General features: G+C 41.0%; 1 protein-coding gene across 5 annotated transcripts in view; it reads left to right on the top strand.

Moving 5' to 3' along the window:
* Nucleotides 1–23,971, top strand: part of rassf7a (Ras association domain family member 7a) — a 51,180-nt gene that overhangs the window by 15,539 nt on the left and 11,670 nt on the right. For 2 of the 5 annotated variants that reach the window (XM_085164810.1, XM_085164806.1), the window contains 2 exons: nt 21,984–22,181; nt 22,880–23,808. In XM_085164810.1, coding sequence (XP_085020936.1) covers nt 22,079–22,181; nt 22,880–23,808 — 1,032 coding nt within the window. In that variant the 5' untranslated portion in view covers nt 21,984–22,078. Of the gene's footprint in view, nt 1–1,323; nt 5,171–21,983; nt 22,182–22,879; nt 23,809–23,971 lie in introns of those variants that run through there. The other 3 variants (XM_085164807.1, XM_085164805.1, XM_085164808.1) reach the window with 3 other exon arrangements.

Genomic DNA, 23,971 nt, shown 5'->3' with positions numbered 1-23,971 from the left:
ACTGGTTCTGAATAAAGAAGCAGAAAAAGAGATGATGGAGAAAGTGCCAGAGTGTAGCCAAAGTCCTGACAACTTGGAAGCTGTGAAAGCCAACTGAGAATCTCTTTTGCTTCATTGGAGCGGTCTTAAAAAGAGTGATCAGAGAGCGAGGCGGCTCTCTGTGTACTTTTTCTGTCTTTTCTATCCTGTTTAGAGGAATTCAAAGTTTGTTTACCTGGAGTGTATCAGCTGATCCAGTTGACCGTGTCTTGCTGTCGTTTTCCTTTTGTGCTCACTTGTCATCCCTTTGTGTTCAGATTCACCTTGGCGGCAGACTGTCGAATCACCCGTTGTTATTTGTCAGGCGATAATGCGGTGACATGTATTTGCTTTCAAACCACAAATCATCTTGTGATCCAAGTTTCTGGGAAGAAAACAAAAGTCTTTGTCTGTTCTTGATGTGGGATGTGCTATATTTACATCTCAACAGGGCAATTACCTTCACTGGCAAAACCATGTTGTCTGTCATAATGATACACAAGACATAGCTGCAATATGGGAGCACCAACATTGGCCTGACCATAATGAGACAGCAAGCCTATACTTAGCCATGTTTGGGGAAAAACAGAGCATTACTACCTTGTTGCTTGCGAATGAAAACTGATGTCAACAAAAGTTCAGGATTTTTTATTTTGTTTTTTAAGCTTGTTTGGCGTTCTGAAAATAGAAGTGTATCATTCCATTCGTTGTCCAGGTTTTAGTCTTAGCCAACCTGTTGACTACTTGTTGGAGAGTGCTTTTAGTGAAGGGTTGAATTAACCGAGGGAAGAAAATGGTGGTGGTTTCAACAGGGGAGATGGAAATGGATGAGCCTTAGGAGCAACTTCATGCTGTTCATTGTTGTTGAATAATAGCCAACAAAGACAGTGTCAGCATGCATTCCCCTCTCTTTGCTCCCAAGTTGAACTGCTGCCAGACGCAGCGAGTCTATTTCTCGCTCTCAGAGCCATCTTCTTGCCTCTTCTGAGTCGAGTTATGGATGGGTCATCTTTAGACAGATTTACAACCACTTGCTCGTTGAAGTATTACCTTAGTTTATAGCTGGTGTTTTGAAACAGCTTTTTTTGAATGCGGATAAATGATAAAGAACTACTTGAAAGACTTGCCTCGAAAAGTGCAGGTTTTAAAGCTGTTTTGGCCTCATCTTTGTTTTCTTTAGCGTCTTTGCTGAATGCAGAGGCGGAGCTGGAAATTGAGAAGGGGAGGGGGTTGCAGGAATGTTTGAGTCACAGGAAAAAAAGGGATGATATGTAGAGCTTGACAAGGGAGGGTTGGGGTGTGGGGTGGGGCACAGCAGTGGGAGGTACCCTGAGGAATGCCTGGAAGGTGTCAGCAAAGTCTGGGAGGCTTTGGACTGATTATACATCACAATGCCCTCACTCTTAAATGAAGTGGATGTGGGTTTGTGGACGGACGAGCAGATGATCCATTTACAAGCAATAGCCCATCAGGACCCAAAAAGTGTGGTTGCTTTTTTTAACTGTGGCCTTTTGCACCTAAGCACCACCTCAGGAGGTTGTTCCCCTATTTTATTCAAGAGGGGTTTAAATTTAGTCAGACATCATAGCTCTTCGATGTGTCAAAAGCTTTGCTGTATCGACAGAACAGTGAAACACTTTACACTGATGGGAACTGACCCTCCGTGAACCTCTGAGTCAGCCTGGCTAAAAGCTACAGAATTCTTCGCAGGGATCTTTTGTTTTTTGCATAATTTAATTCATCAAATTAATGCAATTAATCCCCAACATCTATTTTTGGAACATCTGCTTTATACAATGTGCACACTGGTTATTAGGCACTGTGACTGCGTGTCCTCATTAGTTTGGTTGGAATACAGTTTGTTGTCAGATGGAGGCAAAGTAAAGAAAAGGATGACAAAGGTTTTGTTGATCGTCTGCTGCTGCAGACTTCCAAAACTACAAAGGATTAAAGTAGAGGGGAAGTAAAAAAATTGCTCTGATATTTTGTGACACTAAAGGAAAATTGTGAAATTGGCCTTTTTATTCCCTTGGACTTGGTTAGTTTTTACTTAATTAATGCCACAAAACACATTGATTATAAATGAACTAAAAAGAGATGTAACTAAATAAGAACTGATGTATTAATTGAGACTGCTAAATGTCACTTATATGTCAGTATTGGTGTGTATATATATTTGCTCATGAGTTACTGTGGGTATAGTGGTATAAACACCACTTTATAGTTTAAAGAACTTCTGGTAACAGCAGGTGTTCCTGTAAGATATGCTGCTGAGTATTTGGTCTCAGTCTTATTAATACAAGCAAATTTTGGGGATTCTCATCAGAAATATTTGCGTATGTTTTCTGTTCATGTAAAAGAGTGTATCAACTGCTACATTTTTTAAAAATTATATTATCTGGTTAACATGCAAATCTGTAATCTTGAGATTACATGTTGCCTCTAGGTGAAAAGTTGGAGGAAAATATATGACATGCCACCTGGAGCTGTAAAAGGTTCATGGGTACAAATTGGTGGCGCGATTGATTGGTAGGGCTGCCACAAACAATTATTTTGATAGCCGACTAGTCACCGATGATTTTTGCATTAGTCGACTAATCAGATCATGCATCCATTGTACGTAAAACGACAGCTTATTGCACCAGCATGCATCTGCTCTTATATAACTATCACTAGCTTACAGCTTTAAGTGTTTAAGGTATGTGCTAACTAAAAATAAAGACAAGACGGTAGTTTATTAAATTTTAATGAAATGTGCAGATTGTTTTGGTGAAGTTTAATAAACTCAGCCGATTTACTCAGGAACAAATAAAATACTGACAAAAAGCCAAACAATAATATTTTTAAGTTATCTAAGTGACTTATATATTGTGTTTAACCTGAGTAGCGAAAGACGGCGGTGGGTTTGAAAACGATTTGCCGGGAGTCCAGTGTTCTTGAACCCCGGCTAGCTATCGAGCTAGTGGGTAACAGACGTCTCCGAGAACGTCGGAGCGCTTTTGAAAATATGTGGTGTCTTGATAAACTGAGCAGATATTTGAGGTTTACACAGCTACATTCTCGCCTGAAAATATGTTAAAAGTTTATTTTGTGACCCAGAAAGAATAATAAGAGTAATATTAAAACTAACTAGCTGCCGCCATTGTTGGAAACTGAGCTGGGCTGCGCTATGAATTCTGGGACACAGCTTCTTCTTCTTCGGGGTTTAACGGCAGCTGGCATCCTTGTACATGCAGTGCTGCCATCTTCTGTTTCAGTCCGTTATTACACTCTTAAATCCTACTACTTATTCCTGCGTCTTTGGTGATCTTACAAAGCTTCAAACGACGCGTCGACTATTAAATCAGTTGTTGACGATTTTGATAGTCGACGTAATCGTGACTAGTCGACTAATCGTGGCAGCCCTATTGGTATCAGAAAAGCCTCAGGGCGATATGTAGATTCATTGAAATTCTTCTTTTTATGCATTTTGAAAATGTATTATTATGAAAAGTCAAAGGAAAAGATATAACATGTGTCTCAAATTTATAATGAGGTTGTCAGTAGTTCACATAAGAAAACTACCACTGTGGTTAAATGGTATGCAGGTGTACGTGTTAGACATGAACTTATTACTTCCGCGGCTGCACTTTGTTTTTCATGTGCGAGGCACAGTGCAGGGGTGCCAGACAAGAGCGGGTGTGCTTCATACTGAAAAGAGCCATAAAAGTTTTATTTATTTTTTTTAAAACCCATGAACGTGTTCATTTTAAGCTGTGACAATCTGAAGGGTTGTTTTATGTTGCTATAAAAACTGGTAACAGTCTGTTTTTAATGCGTGCTTTATTTAGCATAATATAGGCTGTTATAGTCTCAGTGCTAATATATTAGCTGTTTTGCTTCATTATCTGGGCCTCAGTTAGTCCTCCTTTTAAACTCGAGATGTTTGCTTGCTTTTACAAAACGTCTAAGTGGCTATTTTCTCGTTTCTTCTGTAGGGAAGATAGTAAGGGAGAAACAAGACACTAAAAAAATAGTTTACGGTTAAGATCGAGGGAGACGTACGGATAAAGATGAGGATAATGTCAAGAGAGTGGGGTATGGCTCATGCTGGGGGCTCCCACACATTCTGCCCAGCCCATTGGTCATGCATGTCTCAGCTCTGTGTGTGTTTGTGAGAGAAGGTTATGGAGGTAGGAGCACAACTCAAGATTGTCACATTATTTTAAAATGTTAAATAGTTTCTATCCTACTTTTGTGTGTGACTGTGTTGCTCTGGACAGTAGTCATTAGATTTAAGTTGCTTCTTTCTCTCATTTTCCCACAGGGCGTTGCCTGACTCAAACACATGCACGCACACACACACAAACACACACGTTGTCCAGTTCCACCTGGTCTGTCGGACTATGACCTCATTCCAGGAAAAGGAAGAGAAATCACCTGACAGACTCATTTGTGTAATCAGCTGTAACCAGAGGCCACTGCGTGTATGTCTAATGCCTCGAGCTACTGATTGTGCTAACAGCAGGGAGTTCATACTGCTCTTATTTTTTTTAAATTCTCCTCTAAGTAGTCCTTTGTGTCATTCAGAAATACAGATTGTGAACAGAAGAACTGCAAAAATTGATGCTGATAGAGTACGGCAACACACAAAACACTCTTTCAACTACCTGAAAAAGGGGGGAGGTGATCTGATCTGTCAGCACAGCAAGAAAGGGTGGGGAGAAAAAGAGTGAGAGAGAGAAAGGACTGGCGGGGAGGGTGTGTTTCTGTGTGGGTGAGAGAGACGGCGAGGAGGAGGAGGAGGAGTGTAGAATGACAGAGGGAGAGAGAACTCTGGCACCTCTCAGATCTCGGCTGTGGCGAGGGCTCCTGGTTGAAGCACATTCCTCAAGCAGCCAGCGACAGCGGGACAGTGCGGAGGAGAAGTCGCGACATCCTTTAAATCTTCGTGACCACATAGGACTGCCTCTCACCTCCTCTCGGCTCACGCACTGCTCACACAGACACTTGCTAAGCTGCGTAACGCACCAGCCGCTCAACCAGCTCTGCTGCCCTGTCAGAAGTAAAGGATTTCCCCGATTGAGGCACAGGGACAGAAAGAATAAAAAAAACTGATTGAGGAAAAGAAATTTAAATCACCGAAGAGGCGGAAAGGCTTCTCTTTTACTCGGTAAGTGTAAGGGCTTCTTTTGGTGATTGTTTGAACGTGTCCTTGACTGCTTGAATCACGGTGTCAGGAAGTTTCTCTGAATACAGCCGGCTTTGCCGTGTGTTCCAGCATGCACGTAAAAACCTGTTATTATTACTACTATAAATACTGTTAGTTTTTATTATAAATGGCGAGTTTCTGGTTGTATTGTTGTTTGAATGGCATAATAATGAAGAGACTCTTGTGTTATGTCTGTAGAGTGATGAACTGTGTCTTTACATGTACCTGTTGACACTAGACCCGTCACCCAAGTATTCTTGCCTGAGACAAAAGGACCCAAACCTGTTTGGAGGAAACCTCATTGACTGTGCACTTGTGCAATTATCCCCCTTCCCCCCCTTTTTTCTTTTAAAAAAAATAACTTTTTGTGTCAGTCACAAAGCCAGCCTGCCTGTGCAAATAGAGGCTGTCCACAAGTGTAATGTATCACAGGCTGCTCTTTTTACTACCCCAGGATTAAAGATTAATTTCTGAAAGTCATGGGCAGAGTTCAGCTCACTTACTGCACGTTCCGTGCTACACATCTCAAACACTGTGCAAATCAAATGCACTAAATCCAGTGGAAGTGAGCCTATATAAACGTTGACTCATCATTATGCATGGCTAGCATCTTAGTTACAGATTCTCAGCATGTTTTGTGTTAGACAGTGAAGCTCATTAACAGGCTGTATTTGTTGTCCAATCAGGGCTGCTGGTTTTAAATCCCTCTCTCCAGGAGGGAATTTTTTTTTTTCCAGGTTGTGGGAGTCAAACAGTTACACCTCGTGTGTTATCTCTGTTAGTATGTTTCACAAAGTTGACTCGTTTCCAGAAAGATAATGTCAGAATAATAGACGGTTAAGGGAAGGGAGCCATATGGACTTTGACGCAAGCGCTTGGTTCTAATTATTTTGTTTTAGTTTAGTTTTAGGTTATGTAATTGTTAGCAGTTGTTATACTACGGTGTGTAACCCTTATTCAAATGATCAGTCCCACCTGATGTTTGCTCCGAGTTATCAAGTACAGTACATTTATTATCCTAAGTAAATATAGTGGACCGTGTTTGCTTGAGATCTTTGAAGGGGAACAGAAGTATGACGATTTAATGTACTAGAAAACAGTGGCTATTATAGTCATAAGAAAAAGCCACATGTGAAACGTGGAAGGCACTTTTAATTAAATATATTGTGGTTAAAATAAGATCCCTTTATGTTGCTCAAGTGTTTCCAGCTGTCAGTAGAAAGTGACTAAAGCCTGCTTGAATAATGCCATGTGCCACTTAGCATATCCATGATGTAATCACATCATATTTGCCTCGGCCTAGTGTCTGCTCTTTCACAGCTGCTATAAAAACATTTTCTTTTTTTCACCTAAATTTCCAGGAAAAGTTTGTCTCACATACATGATTTTATTTTATTTTGCTGTTAAGTAATAGTGACTGAAGTGCAGCCCATTAAGACTGCGTTATTACGTTATTATATTAAATCAGATTAGATTACTGGAGTCACTTCAAAGCCATTTCCAAGCAGCTGCTCTTCATGGCTAAAATTGTGCTTCTATATATGTGATATTACTTAAAAATAACGCATACAAATAGTTTGAAAGTAGAGCTGCATTATGACTTTGGTTGTGTGTACAGAAAAAAATGTAAGATGTCCCATTAAAAAAGAGGAAGTTGGTGGACATGCACAGCTCATTTGTCTGGTGCAAAAAATCAAGCGATTATAAAGGAAACGATCAATGTTGGTTCAAAACATGATTAGAATTGTTGCCAGGTGCGTTTATTTATGTCTTTTTTTTATGTCACTACAGGGGGTACAAAGTCGCTAAGTTCCCAACAATAAAAAGAAGATGTGAGCAAGTGGAGCAGGGCTTTGGTTGCAGATACAAAAGAAAGTTTTGGCACCAAACTGTGGCTTCTGTTTACGTAAAACTATGAATAAATAACTTTATTTTACTACGAACATATGTGAAGGCATATCTGCTGAAGGTTTGAAACCATATTAAGTCGTAGCACTTGCCTCGATGTTTTCAACTTCAACGGCTATATTTCTGCAGCAATTTTTTATTAATGTGCAACAATAGCCAAAGGGAAGAGTATAAAGTTTATCATCACCAAGGTAAAGCCGGTTGAGCGGCAGGTTTAAGAAAATATTAATGCTAACGTTTAAAACTTTCACTGCTGCATGGCCCGGTGGTAGGAACTCTGTTATGAACTATATAAATGGTATTATCTCATCCTTTGAAATATTTTCAAATGAGATAATGTGATTTAAAAGGCGGTATACTCCCTATTCCTAGGAATGCATCATAAAACGTTCAACTTTTCAGCCTTATTTTCTCTCTGCTACCCTTCAAGTCTCCATCAAGTGCTTAGATATTTCTTATTTTCTGTCACATGAATGAGCCTTTTTAGCATTGAGATACTAGAGTGTCCTGTGAGAGTGGTTGTGCCTTGTTCTCTGCAGTGTTATTTTTAATGCTCTTTTCCTGCTCGAATACACAGATGGACTCCTCTTCTAGAATAGTCCGTCTGTCTCTCTCCGTCTCTGTCAGTGTGTCTGTCTGTCACTCAGCTCACATGGCAAGGAAGGCAAACCTGCCCATGCACAGCAAGATATCTCTTGGGATTCTTGATGGGAACTTTCGAAGTCATCCTTCATGCTGTGAAGCGTCTGAATTTCTCACAGTCCTTATCAGTAGCATTTCCGAACTCCTGCCGACGCACTCAGGTGCAGATGTAATTGGAAACTCTACAGCCACATGTTGGCGAAATAATATTTTTGCATGTCTGAGGCTGTGATTATTTTCAGGCGGGTGGTTTGAGCCACTTTCTCGTCTTTTCCGATAAAACTGTCTTTCTTTCTCGTGTGTTGCTGTGCTTACCTCACTTGCTCTCCTGTACTTTTCCGTGCGTCCTTCCCCCTGCCTGTGCAATGTGACGGAAGGTAATGCTGTGCCTTGCTCATGTCGGATCCATTAGGGATGAAAGCACACTGCAGTGATAAAAGATTGATCCAGTACTTCTTGCATCACATTCACATCCCTCACATCTTGCTCCCTTATCCTCCCTCACACCCCTCTTTCCAATCCAAAGTCAACCCAGTTTTCAATTTATCAAATCATTTGTACTCCTTTAAATAAATCATCCTCACCGAGTTTACTATGGCAGACGTTTTCCCACAGGGTTTCATAAAGGAGAACAGAGTCTTGTAGGATGCTGTAGAGTCTTACAAGTTCTCACTTATGAAATTTTCTCGATGGCGTGTTTATTTAAAAAAATAAAATAAAATTGGGACGGCTCTGTTTCAGTGTCTCCTTTCTTTAGTGTTCTTGCTGTATCAGGTAGGATAGTATGTACTTTGCTAGAAGAACCAGTGAGAGACTGGCATCCAGCCCAACACACACACACAGGCCTTTTCTTTGCCTGTTTTATCTGAAGAGGCAAAGACAAACACAGCAGACCTGTAGTTTGTCAGCAGAAAGGTTATAATTACTGAGAGGAAGGGAGGATTTAAAAAAGGAATTTCACTGTGGCTCTGTTTTGAGATTTTTTAGAAACCTCTCTTTTCAAGAGCACCTGGCTTTTTACTTTTTATGTGCGAGTTGTAAAGCTGTACAGAAATTTGTGGACTGATTATAAACAAGTGTTGAAGTCTTTTGATCCTTGAAGTTGGAGAGACATTTCCCTGAGGCAGTGAGGCTTTCTTGTTTTTTATGCCAACTTTTCTGAATTGTGCTTACTTTTGTCCTCAGTTATCCCTTTCAGGGGAAGCTGTTGAAATAATTCGAGGTCACCGAGTGACACAAATAGCGACAATCTCCCTTCATTCATCTAACATGTTCAGGTCAGAGGTTACCTAAAGCCATCTACTCTCAGAACTACGCAGACTTGGTCCACCTTAGGATATGTTCCCAAGTAAGCCCAGCTGGCTATAAAGTTCATCTGAGTCAATGTTTTCATGTCTTATCAGGACAAAGTTCTTGTGACATTGTCAAACCAATAGCGTCGTATTTCCTGTCGCTGTTTGACACCAGTGGCAGGTTACTGTTGCTGAGGTAATGAACAATCTGTGTCTGTTTGTAGGCTTGAGACGCATGGACAGACACTCAATGTGTAGTCATTATACTGCAGTAAACATCTTATTCCCGCTGGGATGGTCATGTGACCGTTTGTGTTTGTGTGAATATGTGTGAGAGCGAGCGAGCAAGCAGCTAGTTGCTCCCTTGCCGAACCAGCCATGCTATACCGATTCTCTGCACACAGAGCTCTCTGGGCAGTAAATAACACGGTGCCTCAGCCGGGGGACCTGGAAAGGTCCACGAGGGGGGTCAAGACTCCAACAAGAAAGCGAAAAAAATATCTGCCTCTGGGAGCAGAGATAGTAAATCATCATATAGGACAGGAGAGAGGCAGGTGGATCTGACGGATTTGCCCATCATGCTGAGAGGCTTGACGGTAGACCTGTCATTGAATGTTGATATGGTAGATCAAGCATAAAACATGCAAAACAAACCACCATTGCTCATGGGTAGATGGTAGGTAAAACAAAAATTCTCTGGAAACTTTTGGTCTGAGAGATTCGCTTATACAGCCTATTATAAATACACCAAACATGACAATATTACAGCCTATACATAATATTGCTACTTCATTTTGATTGAAGTACAAAAACAGGTTCTAAGTAAACAAAGTTACAAGAGTCTAATGATCCTGTAAGCCAGAGGTAGGCAACTCTAGGCCTCGAGTGCCGGTGTCCTGCAGGTTTTAGATATCTCCCTGTGTCAACACACCTGAATCAAGTGGTTAGTTCATTCCCAGGCCTCTGGAGAACTTCAAGATATGTTGGGGAGGTAATTTAGCCATTTGAATCAGCTGTTTGGATCAAGAAGACATCTAAAACCTGCAGGACACCAACACTCGAGCCCTGGAGTTGCCTACCCTTGCTGTAAGCAGTATCAGTACGTTTCATGCAACCCTAGTGAGTTGAGTCTTCATCACCTGTACAGTTTACTTTACTGCACTTCCTTTAACCCTGTGACAAAGACACCAAAACTGATCCATTATTTCATCCAGAGAGATAAGCAGATATAGGAAAGATACAAACATATTTTCAGCATCAGATTACCGTCATACCTGGGCCCTGCTCCAAGATTTAACTTTACTGAGTTTCCTGGATATCTTATCTGGGTAAAACCCTCAAAAGTGGAGCATTTCACAAGTGTTATTTATAAGATTGTAAGTTTTATTTTGATATATCCCACATTTGGTATTTCCATCTTTATGCTTGCTACTTTAAATATTCCTTCATTAAGAAACACCTCGTCATTGTTCCGTCTTGTCCTTGTTGTCCTTGTTATTCCAAAAGGGAAGCTAACATATCTCTCACAAGTATACTCAGCCACAGGATCCTTGTCAGTTTGTGTATATACTTGTGTATCCATACCAAAGATCACCGTGGTGATCATGTGGAAGATCTTAGTCCCAAAGGTGCTCCAGGGATGCTGGAAATCGGCACCCTGCCCTCCTACTTTTTTCTGATGCACACATCTGTCAACTGCACTGCTCAGGCATCGTCGTTACTCCTCTCAAAGTAGTGATGGGGAGAGAAAGTCATGCGTGACACCACCTTCCCATCAAACTATAAATCACCTGAACCTTATGATCTGCTTGCAACACGGGCATTTCATCGTTCACTTTCTGTGCAGTTGAGTATTAAAACTCAAAATTATACTATTAAGAGCACTGTGTATAAGAAACAGGTCTGAAAGCTCGTATCAATTTCAATTGTATTTTTTAATCTTCTCTATACTTACTCAGAGTTTGACTTATTCTTTAAAAATAAGCACACATTTTTAAAGTAAGGTATCTAAAAATGTAGCGTATTTATTTTATTTAAATAGTTAAATATATATATCTTGAATGTACTCCCGTAGTTACTCTGGATCTTTTTTTATCTTTTAATGTTTATTTGCTCCACTCTCTGACTGATGTTTTGTTTGACTCATGTAACATTTAGACCACACACATGTGACATCGCAGTTGTCACATCTGTGACGCTTTGTAAATACCAAAGTGTTTACCTGTTTAACCCCTTAGGAGCCTTTATCTTAGCGCACACAAATAGCGTCTTTGTGGAATGAATCTCCTTTCCGGCAGATCTTATCTTTGTAGCAAGACTTAACAAGGTCCTGCTGCAATATTCTACCTTTAGTTTTACTTACACACAGCCACGCACACACACACGCAGACTCTTGGTTGCTCTCACTCCATGGCTGTGCTGTATTCCTAGCTAAAGGCCAGGCATGTTGAAACTCTAGGTAAATACTGTAAAGGTGTGAGGATGAATGTTTTGCATAGCTGAAGGTCCTTACTCAATTTGTACAGCTGGTGGCTGCTTCTCAAACTTTCTGGCTGTCTTTCAATGATTGTCACGGTCGGGACCCAGCTTTCAGTTTCAAAGTCGAGTCTAATCAAAACCAGCAGTGAATGGACTGCATTAACTATAGTAGTCACATGTGAACTGCCCATGTAATGTTCACGGCCTGTAAAAAGAGACAAGTGGAATTCCTCACTTTGATCTGTGAAAACATGCTTCACACAGAGAGATGTATGTGCTGGAGTTGTGTGTTTTTTGTTGTAATAGTTCATCCCTGTGCAAGAATGACCACCTGCTGTATCCTTAAGTAATAACTGCCTCACCTAACAGGCAAACAGACCTGTGATGGACAGGTGTGTTGATAATGATGATCTGATGCTTTGAGATTTCATTTGTGCCATTTTTGTTGCTGCAACACAGATATATATATATATATATATATATATATATATATATATATATATATATATATATATATATATATATATATATATATATATATATATATATATATATATATATATATAGTAGGGGTGCAACAATACACAAAATTCACGGTTCGGTTCGATACTTTGGTGTCACGGTTCGATATTTTTTCGATACAAAAAAAATGTTCATGCCTTTTTAATTTGTCATTTATTAAAATTATAAATATATATTTTAACTCAAAAGTACAGTTTTTAAATTTAATGTTGCTGAAACATCAAAATAATAAAAAATAAATCTATCTGACCGAGAAATCACTCATCTTTGGAAAAGAGTTTATTACAGAGAAATAAAATAAAAGCTATACTATCCGCTTCTTCTGGGCTATATTCTCAGCAGCATATTAAACATATCAGGTCCCCATAAGGAGAATCATGTGCTAACGGCTGTCTAAATGACTCGGGTAAAGTTTGTAGCATGCGTGCTTGTTGTTTTTGTCTACTTCCACTTGTCTTTGCACTAGGATGAGGTAGGTGTAAATGTGCAGTCATATTTGTTGTGTTCCCACTAGTGCTGTCAGCGTTAATCTGAAATGACGTTAACGCCACAACACGGCAAATCTCCGTTAACGAGCTACTGCGGATTGCCCAGTGCGTGGGGCTGGACGTTAACGAGCTAACTGAGCTAACGCACTAGTTCCCACCAATGTAATTGAGCATTGCTGGCACATCCAACATACTGTTTTACTTTTGTCCATGACGGGTTTACATTCAGGGTCATACGTCACATGAAAACCAAAATATTTCCAAAGGCCAGATCTGAATGAGGGTGGGGGAGGTTCAATTTGCCATGTTGCAAGGAGAGCTTAACTTCTGTCTCGCTAGCTTGCCCTGCGCTCAGTGAATCTGCGTTCGACTACTCCGTCTAGGCTGCACTGTCGAGCGCAGATCCACTGAGCGCTCAACACAGACAGCATCGTCAGAAGGAAAGTTGATTAAAATAAATTTAAAATTTTGTATTGTTCGATACATATGCGTACCGAACCGAAAGTACTGTATCGATACGAGTATTGTTGCACCCCTAATAGATAGATAGATAGATAGATATGTGGGTGTGTCTATATGTGCGAATTTTTTCTTCAAACTTGAGCAACTAATGGTAAGAATCCCTTCAGCTCTTAAGCTTATATAAGGACTGACGAGTGTATGTTGCATCATGGACTTAGAGTGTGATGAACAAAACACCACCTCTCTCAGTTCTGAGGCTCTAAAGTCAAAGGAGTTACTAATTCCATGTACTTTAAATACAGTTAATCATATCAAATGATAAAAAGTAATTAGACAGGGCTCAATACTTAGTTATAAAGACTGCATGTCTTCAACCCTAATCATTGTTTTGCTCTTTTGCATTCGAGGCCTTATTCTGATTTTGCTTTAAGATCTAAGAAAAAAAAAAACGAGAAAACAAAAAAACAAGAGTAAATAATTGATATGAGCAGACATGGAAGCGACCTTTAAATTACTAATGAGTTTAGCGTCAAACTTATGACACTGGAGGATAGCTTTCCTCCTCAATGGCACATGCATGGGCACATGGGCACATAAATAACGTGTGCTGGAAAATTCAAGACTACAAATTTTCCACTTATGTACTGTGTAAATTGCATTTGTTAAATTAGTGGGCTCAAGCATAATCATTTTTGAGTCAGGCTCCCTGGTGTCTATACTTATTCTCATGTAACATATTATTTAGTCTATCTGCTAACTGAATATCTTCTTCTGCGTGTCTGTTCATAGGCTATATATGACCATGTACTTATTGCGCATCCTATATAAGTGGGTCTGCCACTACTATGTGTTTTATATGAGTTTGGATGGGAACAGAGTGATATCCTCCTTCCCTGGCAAGCACTGTTGAGTCAGGTTTGAAGTATATAATTACATATGGGTACCCATCAGCAGTCAGAAAGTCTTCTTCTATGGCTCACCCAACAATATAAACTCCTGTGCTTGCAGGCAATGAAACCAGTCATCCTGAGCTGAGCTTTCAGTGGAGGCCAGCTTTGCTTCACCTCTCATTGGCTATGTGAAACGGACTTTATTATCATTCTCACCATTAGCTGCTGGCTCTATGGGCAGATCCATGAGTCAGCGCAAACAAATATGTCCCATGTAATGTATTCACCTCCGCTCGGCTTCCAGGCTTGAAGCAAATAAGTGAATGGCGACTGCCAAATCAGGTATGAGTAAGTATTCATCACAGTGCGGTGAATAATGCAGTATTGTTGCATTGCGGCCAGGCCTGTGTAAACTATTGTGGCCACATGCTTATAGGTGTCTAGTTTATTGGCTTACAGTGAAATCCAAAAGTGTGCTGCGAGTACTTTAAATTTCCAGAGTAGAATAATAAAAGCAAAACCTACTTTAAGCCATCAGTCCATTTTGTTTCCATCGCTTTTCAAATTCACGATTGCGGTAGGATTGGAGCCTCTCCAGGCTGGTGTTGGGCGAGAATTTGTAGTTTCAAGAACTGAATTTGAACAAATGTTCTTTGTATGACATCTACATATGCTCTTCCTCCCTTGTGGTTAAGGGCAGGTTACGATTTGTCACTGTGAGTGCTGCTGGTGATTCACGGTGAGTGGGATTTTACACTAAGTGCTGTTTTTACAGTGTGACTGCAGAGGTATTGACTGCCAAGGGTGATAGCAAGACTCTGAACGGCCATTTCAAGGTGTCCTTCAAGTGGAAGTAATTGAGTTTAAGCTGTAAACTCTCACTGATCATCAGTTGCATGCTTAGCGCAAGGACAGCTTGTATTTTATTTTAGATACATGTATGATGCAGTGAGTTGCACCATCTGATTTAGAGTTAACATTTAAAAAAGAGCAAAACAAATGACATAACTAATCTATATAAAGAGCAACTTTTTAAATGTGTATAACCACCCTCATGAAGCTTTTTTTTTTAGCAGCTTTTTATAACTACTCTGATTCTATTAATACTATATTGTTTCCTATATTTGTTAATGAACCACTGATCCACTTTCACTGAGATTTCACACTTGGATTAGGTAATCATTATAATGGAGAAGGCTAAAAGGCTGGAGTGACAGATCCCTGTATGGAAGTATGACAACCAAAGCTTATTAATGCTGTTTCTGATTCTTTTGCGCTCAGTCATTAGCATGTCAATGGAGTAGAAACACAGGCAGACAGGGGGCATTTTCAAAAGGGCTTGTCAGTAACAAGCACTTGGACTTTTTTCTGAGAAATATTTACCAAAATAATGTACTGTGAAATACTGCATTATTCATCACGTGTGTTGAAGCTTCACTGAAGCTTTGCTAGTGGAAGTAGTTTGCTAATCAGCAAACATCGTGTCTGGAGCCTGGCCCTGGACTGTGAGGAAGAAGTGTCACCATCAGTGTCACACACAATTTTACACATAAGGCTACCCTAATGCTCGCATTAAATTAAATGTGACTTTGCAAGAGGAAACCAATGTTTATTCTCAAAAGTAGAAGAAATGTTTCCATGTGTCACTTACTGACTCTTTTTAGAGTTGCTTTCCTAACACCTAAACAAACTTATTGACCACTAGAGAGGTGTGTATACATGGAAACTTTAGTGTTAATTTGTGCAGTAGAAGCCCTCACCCCTTGTAAATCCTGCAGCACTTTCCTCACAATACTCAGTGTGCCTCTGTCTGCTGGTAGTTGGTCCCTGCTGATAATAACTTATGCAAAGGAGCTGCTGGTGTCCGTTGGAGAATTTAGAAAGCGTTTCTTACATGTTTTCATCATGTAAGGTTTGGAAGAAGCTCTGTTAAAGATACAATCGCTGCTGATAAATGCATGAGGCTAGGCTAGGCTTGTTAGCGTTATTAATTTAAAGCAACTCCCTGAATACCTTCTAATTGTGCCTGAAGGCTGAGTTGATCCAGGATTGCACAGATGTTTTATACAGTACAGTACAGTTCAATCCCAGAGGCAACTTTTAGTTAAAAATGTGCAGGTGGAAGACGAGAGATTTAAATGTATGTGATGATTTTTTTTTTCTCTTTAAATTCAGTTGCTTTTTCCGTCATAGTTCTCCTGTTCAGATATGACCTATCACATTGGCCTTATCAGTGAATGCATGAACAGTTTAATGTGTAAATTAAGAACATTTTTTAGTTTGTATCCGTTGCAACTCTTTTGCAGCCAGTGTGCAAGACAATTGAGATTTCAACATGTAAAACCAGTTCTATTTGCTGACGCTAAAGAACAATTTTCTGCCACTGTGAACAATTTTTAGTGCTGTTCTCAACTGTGATTGTGTCATGGAACTTTTTGTTCTCATCTGTCTGTGCAACATAACCTGTGCTGACATAGTAGATACTGAAAAATGAAATAGGAGGAGGTGTGATAAAGAATGCGAAACAAGGAAGCCAGGCATAATGAAATAAAATATCTGTATTCCATTTTATTGGTGGTAACAGTGCTTATCTGTGGTAACACTCCAGAATGGCAGTAAAAGCTGGTGTGTCAGACGACTCGGCGATGCCAGAGGCCACAAAAGAGACAGCATTGTCTGCTGAGTGTAGAACCAGAGCAACAATAGTCTCTCTGCAGTTTAGATGAGACCAGGCTGTTCTGTGCCAGCGTGTTGCTGTCTCTTTGAGTGTTTGTCTTTGCCAACCTGGAACAGAGTGGCACTGAGGGCCTAGCTTCTCCCAGTACTCTTAATTGTCCTTTAACAACAATATTTATCCTATTATATACATGTAAAGCAGCGTGGGACAGGGTCTTATTTCCCCTGCGTATACTGATAGGGATAAATGTTTGCATGCATTTGTTGCTACGATCCATTGACAAATGCGATGTAAACTCTGCCCTTTACTCCTGCCATTGTTCCTCAGACTCGTGTTGCTGCCCTTACTCAGAGCTGGAGCGGATTCTTATAAAGATAAGCCTACACGGTCTGTCTTCTTTTTGTGAACTCCCAAACATATACAGGCATGCATTCCCACCCTTTGACCACTGCATGTGCATGACACAGGGTTGTGTACTGCCCCTGCACACACACTCACATTCATATTACACACCCACACGTAGCCTCGAGCATTTAGCTCTAGTACATTATTAACCCCGCTTGGAATTTTTCTGCAAAGCTTTTGTTTCCGCAGGTTTCATAATATTGCGTATGACTAACAGAAATGACTTGTTCAGACCTTTAGAAAGGAAATTGAAGGTTAAGGTGTGTCTTCCCAGCTGCATCAAACCAAGTGCATTGTGCTTGAGTGTCAGCTTTTATGTCTTTACATGTTCTGTGTGTTTATATGTATGTAGGAAAAAAGGGGATTTGGAGATTGGGTGTCTTTCAAAACACTTGATTCCTGTCTGAGCAGCCTCAAATGTTTGAACTTTAGGGTTTTTTTTGGGTCCTTATGATGTAAATGTCGTCATCGGACCACGACCAAGGTGGTCCAGTGACAGCGTGGACTCGTTTGTGGAGAATTTACATTACAATGCACCAACTACGCATGCGTCCAGGCAGCGAATTTCAAGCGGACTTCAAAGAAGTATAACAGGAGTGGCTAACTCAGTCTTCTGGTCTCCCGCTGTCCGTATATGCAACCAAGTATAATCTAGGCCAGGGGTCTGCAACCTTTTACACCCAAAGAGCCATTTGGACCCGGTTTCCACGCAAAAGAAAACACTGGGAGCCGCAAATACTTTTTGACATCTAAAATGAAGATAACACTGTATATATTGTTTTTTTTACCTTTATGCTTTGTGTGAACAACTAAGGTGTGTTGCTTATGAAATCCATGAAGTGCTACAGAGAAAATTACATTTTATTTATGTAATCAACACATTTTGAACTCTTAAAGAAATATAATAAAAGGAAAGACACCAACCTGAACTAAAATGATCCATGTAGCAAACAAAAACTGTTGTCAGCCACCACCCTTATATTGCCTTTGGGCTGTTGGAGCCTTGACCTGACTTTTAAAAAATAATTGGTAAAAAAGCACTATGCTGCTGAAAAATTAAAAATAGATATTTGCAAAATTCTGCCTAAATATGTATTTTACCAGGTTAATGCGTGCGGTGGGGCGTGGTCTGCAGCGCTGCTGCGGGGGAGGCGGACGCACCTGAGCCACACCCGCAATCACGCCTCGCTGCCTTTACGTCTGCGCTATCTGTGCTGTTGTGTTGTTGGTGGTGTATGTCGGGCTGTATGCGTACAGCAAACGTGTGTGAAAAGTGGTCAGTAAAGAGATGCTGAAAAGCGTGTTCATGCAAACATCGCCGGTCTGCCGTGATATGTTTACAATAAGACTTATGGTCCCGAACCTCTGCGCACAGCGTCTGCTAATCGGGGCTGTACGAAGTCAGTTTACGCAGGACTGTAAGCTGCCATCTGTCAGGCGTGAGCGGTGTTTGTCTTTAACATAGTTCATGGTGGAGAATAGCTGCTGACATAATGTGGATCCGAAGATCCATAATTGGCCTACCTGGGGTTGAAAGTCTCGATAAATGCACGGCGTTTCGGCGGGTATACCGGCTTCGGCGAGTGTGACTTGCGGAAGAATTTTGAGCGATGAAAAAATAATAGAATATAATTTTAGTTTTAGATTTCAATATCACAATAATCTTCCAATTTAGAACTACAAGTTAAAAAAAGAACTAAACACAAATAAAATACACTTCAGCTAAATACTAATTTATTTTCCCAAACCACGCGGAGCCGCAGTATAAGGACTAAAGAGCCGCAGGTTGCCGACCCCTGATCTAGGCTTAAGGGTCCCATCAGTTCACAGCTTGAGACAGATCAAGCCTTGTGTATTTGCAGGGCTGTGATAAAAGCCACTTTTTCTTTTAGTCAAATTTACAAAGCAGATGGGAGACACAAACAGAGGCATAGACAGGTTGATGAAAGACACAAAGCAGGTTTGCTAGATGGATGAGCGATAATAAGGGTGGCACATTTTCTCTACCACTCTCTTTTTTTTAAACTGTCAGCATTTTTTCTTATATATTCGTTGGCTTTCTCATTTATCACTGTCTTTCTTTATCTTTCATTATATAAAAATGACTTATGTATTTTCCTTGTGAAATTCACCAGATGAGCTCCTCAAGTGGCTCTTTAGTGAGTGTGTTCTTATCTGAGCTTGGAGTCAGAGATTATTGATTACTGTTTATTTCTCTTCAGGGGTTTTGTGACTGGTTGGAGTTTCAGTGAAAATTGCAATTTGTCATGGGTAAAGTAAAGTTGGGTATGTGGTGTATTATTTTTTTTTCTATTAGAATTGGTTAGGGTGGGTCAATGTGAGTTTAAGGTGTACGGTTGGAATTTAATTCCCATGTGGGGCCAAAACTGATTCGTAACAGCCACTAAAAACATTTACTTTTCTGTTGCTGCAGCAACTACACAACAGGAGATTCACTTCCTGCATTTAGAATGAGTCACTCACGCGGATTCATTAACCTTGATAGTTTGCCAAGTGAAGCGTTGGAGAATGTTGAGTACATCTAAGCTTAATTATTTATGTTTTCGTTGTCTTTTATTCCTGCTGATTTACAAGCTTTTGTTGTCCTTTCTGCCTTATTAGGTATAATAGTGAAGTAATAAAGGTCACAAAGTAAAATAAATGAAGGATGACTCTGAGCGATTGCCTCCACACCACCATCTGCTCAGCTGTGAATGCTACTCTGCTGCATGTGCTGCCAGACAGTCCTGAGATTATTGGAAACAGTGGATTTACTGCCTGAATAACTATTGCCAACTGGACTCTGTTCTACAAGGCAATATATAAGGCAGCTGATATCTGTAATAGGCTAAAATCAGGCTCTAGCATGTTTAGAGGCTCATAACATATGCACAGCAAACTGCAGCTGGTGTTTGTCCATTGCATATTTATGTGTTATATTTTCAGTGTATTCCCACTCTTTATCTTTGGTGTTTTTAGTCCATGTTTTTTATGGTACCTTTGGTTCTCCTCCTCCTGTTTTTCCACGAGAACTGACACAGGACTCCAGAGCTGTTCTGAGAAAACGAGCTGGGTCAGGCGGATGTCTGGTTGTCAGTGTTGCTCTGCCTTTGACAAAAAGAATAGACAGCAACCTGAGACTAACAGGCCTGTTTGTTTCCTGTTAGTTTATCACATTTCACTAGCCAGGAGGTACAAGAGCTAAATATCATGGGAGAGTGACATTCTGTGCTGGGAGATGTTTCTGTGTTTGTATTCTCATTTAATCTGATTGTTATGATGCATAAAAATCTTGGATGTCTAATGTAGGAAGTTTTAGATGAGGTGCTGCGAAGAAGTTGCAGAATAAGCCTTAATGTCAAGAGCTCAACCTCTCCTTTAGCTCCGTTTCGGTTTCTCTCAGGGTTATTTCCGATCCATGATGGTGCCTTTCTATAAATTAAAGTTTGGTTTCCAGCCTTTAGTTTTCATTCCCATGCTTGAAAATTGATGTTCATATATATGTGTTCATAAAAAGCCTCAGAGCTAAAATAAATGATTGTCTACACATTCTGTCAACATGTTAGGCTTGATTGTGCATTACAACATAGCACACCGTGTGCCCACTCAAAGAAGAGCGTTGACATCTTTGCTTGCGTTGACATTTCTGGCGTTGGAGTTTGATAAGCACTCCCTTTTTTATATCAGGTTTCATTCCAGATGAAATCATCACACACGTTTCATTCAAAATAATTTTTACCTCGTGTGATCATCCATCACTATCTCCTGCTTTATTTCCTATGATCTCATTGTATGTAATCAATCTCTAAGTGTTTTGGGATGCTGTTGCCACATCCATCGGGTCTGTGATGCTGTTTAGATGCCAAACAAATGGTAAATGGCCTGTATTTGTATTTGCCGGGGAGCAGAGTTCTTGTTTGGCATCTAAACAGCGCAGAAGTAATGGTGGTGTGGACCAGGCAGGTCAGAGGAAGGGTGGGGCGAGGTCTTTGTTAAGAAAAACAGGAATTCTTCCGGCTGGAAGATAAAGTCAGTGCATTCCTCCAGAGCAGCTCCCAATAGTCAGTGGAGCATTGAATGAAGGCCATGGTGAATGCTGGGGCTCAGTTTTAAACACCTCCCATTGAAAACCAGAGAGACAGACAGAAAGAGAACACCATCTGTCACACTGTTCGGTAAAGAGTTGCCTTTTACCCACCTAGGCTGCACTTGCTGTGCCAAGTCCTTACAGATAACTCTGCCTGAGGCCTTTTATGTGTACGACAGTGTTTTATTACCTTGTTTTGAAGTGTAGCAGACTGACGGCAGGACTGCACATAATGAAATTTCTTTAGGTTAAACCTGCTGCCTGGACGTGTTTTAGACTACCTGCTGATCAACTGTGGAAGTCTGATGAAACCTACTTGTGGTCCTGCTGAGGCCCGTCAAACTGAACACACGTACACACATTTGTTCCATCTCTCCTGTTATGTTTCGTACTCTCCCAAACACCCTCTTCAAAACATAGACACACTTGAGTTGCTCCACTTTCCCTGTCTGTTCCCCTCGGCACTAAGCTATCATAACGGCTTTGAAGGAGGGCAGCAGAGCGTTTAATTGGGTTACAGATTGGCATTTATGCTCCCAGGTCCACGCGATACTGCCGGGCTTTTAACTAACCACTGGGAACTTAATAAAACGCCACAATGCTGTACCCATCAGCTGCCAGTCTTTTCTAATTCCATGATCCATGACTCAGCACAGCAGATTTTGGATGTCAGTGCTGTTTGTTGTATAAACTGGTATTTCTACAAAACGTCCAGTAAGCGAGCATTATGTACTGTACATCAACGCTTTCAATGCGTCATGTTTAGGTTATCAACAAGTTGTGTCCCATGTGTTGGTGTTGGATTACATAAGCACATTGAGCTCACGTTTTTGTTTGCTGGGTATTCTTGTTACTTTGAGGAAACTTTGTTACAGTAGCACACCTCTTACTTTCTTCTCTGCTGTTTAATTTTTTTTTTACAGAGTTAGTGCCATGCAGTGGTAAGCTGAGGAAAGCCAAGCTGAACTGATCTGCTCTGAAGACTTTCTTACCCTTCACCCTACCCTATCAGTCCCAGATGGAGCTCAAAGTGTGGGTGGATGGAGTTGTGCGGGTTGTCTGCGGTCTGTCCGAGGAGACTTCCTGTCAGGATGTGGTCATTGCTCTAGCACAGGCCATTGGTAAGTACCTCAAACTTTGTCATCATTTCATGACACCAGCTTATCTTTAAGCCTGCTTAGATAAAAGCTTGGCATTTAGATTTTTATGCATACACAAACAAGTGTACTGAAGCATCGCAGAATTGCCCTCATACTGTTCTTTATTAACCTTTTTGCTCTCCACTGACCCAAATCAAGTACGCTGCTGGATTGTCAGCAGGTCAGTTTGAATTTGAGCCGACACTCTGTCCCTATATCCTCCGGCTTTATTTGAGCTATACGCTGCGGTAGGATTGAACAGAACTCCAGTTTTAGCGCTCTCCTCCTTCTATGAGCAAGCTGCTTGCCAAGTCATCAGGGAGGGTTTGTCCTAATTTCAAGGTCCTTGTGGAAACTTCAGTTTATTTGAACATTTTTTCACATGTTGTGTGGCTCTTACGCAGCTGCCTTTTATTCCAGTCCACAGAGGCAGAGATTTAGACGTATCAGCATCGTCATAATGCATCTGATGTCATTTGTTCATTATTTAGAATTGGTACGAGGACATAACCCCACAGTTTTATTAAAACTAAAAGAGAGAAGCAACTAAGAATACAAAACATTTGACTGATGTATATCATATTTTAGGAATAAAAATATTGGTGTGCTACTTCTTTGTATGGAAATATTTAGGGTAGGTTTTTTATAGTCACTCTTTATTTTTTCTGTCTTTGTTACAGGTCAGACAGGCCGTTATGTTCTTATTCAGCGTCTGAGGGACACAGAAAGGCAGCTGCTGGCCACAGAGAAGCCTCTGGAGTCTCTCGCAAAGTTAGGCCAACATGGCAATGAAGTTCAGTTCTTTCTACGTCGCACTGGCCCCAGCAGCAGTGATGGACCTGGCTCAAAACAAGAGAGACCTAATCCCCTTCCATTGCCTAAGCATCCTGAACCAGAGCCTTTGAAACGTAGCCAGCCTAAAAAAGCCCTGACCTTTAACTTGGGGCCTTCCAGCTCTCCTAAGACCAAGGCCAAACAATTTAAGAGGTCTCCACGGGACTCTCCAGAGCAAAGAGCCTCCCCCTCTCCTTCATCCAGCCCTCTGTCCCCTCATATGTCATCCCCTTCTCCCTCACTACCTATAGGCCCTTCAAAAGACGAGGTATTCAGGAAAGTTCTTCAGCAACAGGAGAGACTAAGGGCCATTGAGGCCCAGCTAGAAGCCCTAGAGAGGGAGTCACACACCTGGGAGCGTCCCTACCCATCTCCATGTCCCTCACCTGTTTCTGATGCTCGTTTGCAAGACGAGATGGACGCTTTGGAGCAAGCGATGCGAAGGAACCAGGCAGAGATTGCACATGAGCAGTACTGGGAGGAGGAGCTAAAAGCCGAGGTAGAAAGCGAGCGAGGAATGCGAAGGAAGCTTGGAGAGCTCCATACAAAGCTAGATGACTGTGGACGGCGGCTCCATGAGTTCTCAGTTCGCTCTGCTCAGCTGGAGGAAGAGATCCAGCGGGAAACCCAGACACAAGGGAAAGCCACAGGACCTGAGGAGTCGTTTGACGTTGTAAGGGAAGAGTTACAAAGTCAAGAGAGACATGGGACAGAGCTAGAGGAACAGCTATCTGAGACTGACAAGGCTCTGGAGAAAGCAGAGTCTCTGTTGCAGGTAAGGAGAGAGGTCTGTGCTTTAGAAAAAGGGCTGTAAATCCACACAAGCCCTTCTGTTGGCATTTCAGGGGTGCAGTCCATACCCTTTTTTGTATTACTCAAAACATCATGTTATACACTCCAATAAACAGTACGTCACGAAGCCTGGTGCATATTGATGA

Source organism: Neolamprologus multifasciatus, chromosome 7, assembly GCF_963576455.1.
Source record: "Neolamprologus multifasciatus chromosome 7, fNeoMul1.2, whole genome shotgun sequence".
NCBI lineage: Eukaryota > Metazoa > Chordata > Actinopteri > Cichliformes > Cichlidae > Neolamprologus > Neolamprologus multifasciatus.
This window is presented reverse-complemented; position numbering and strand designations above follow the sequence as displayed.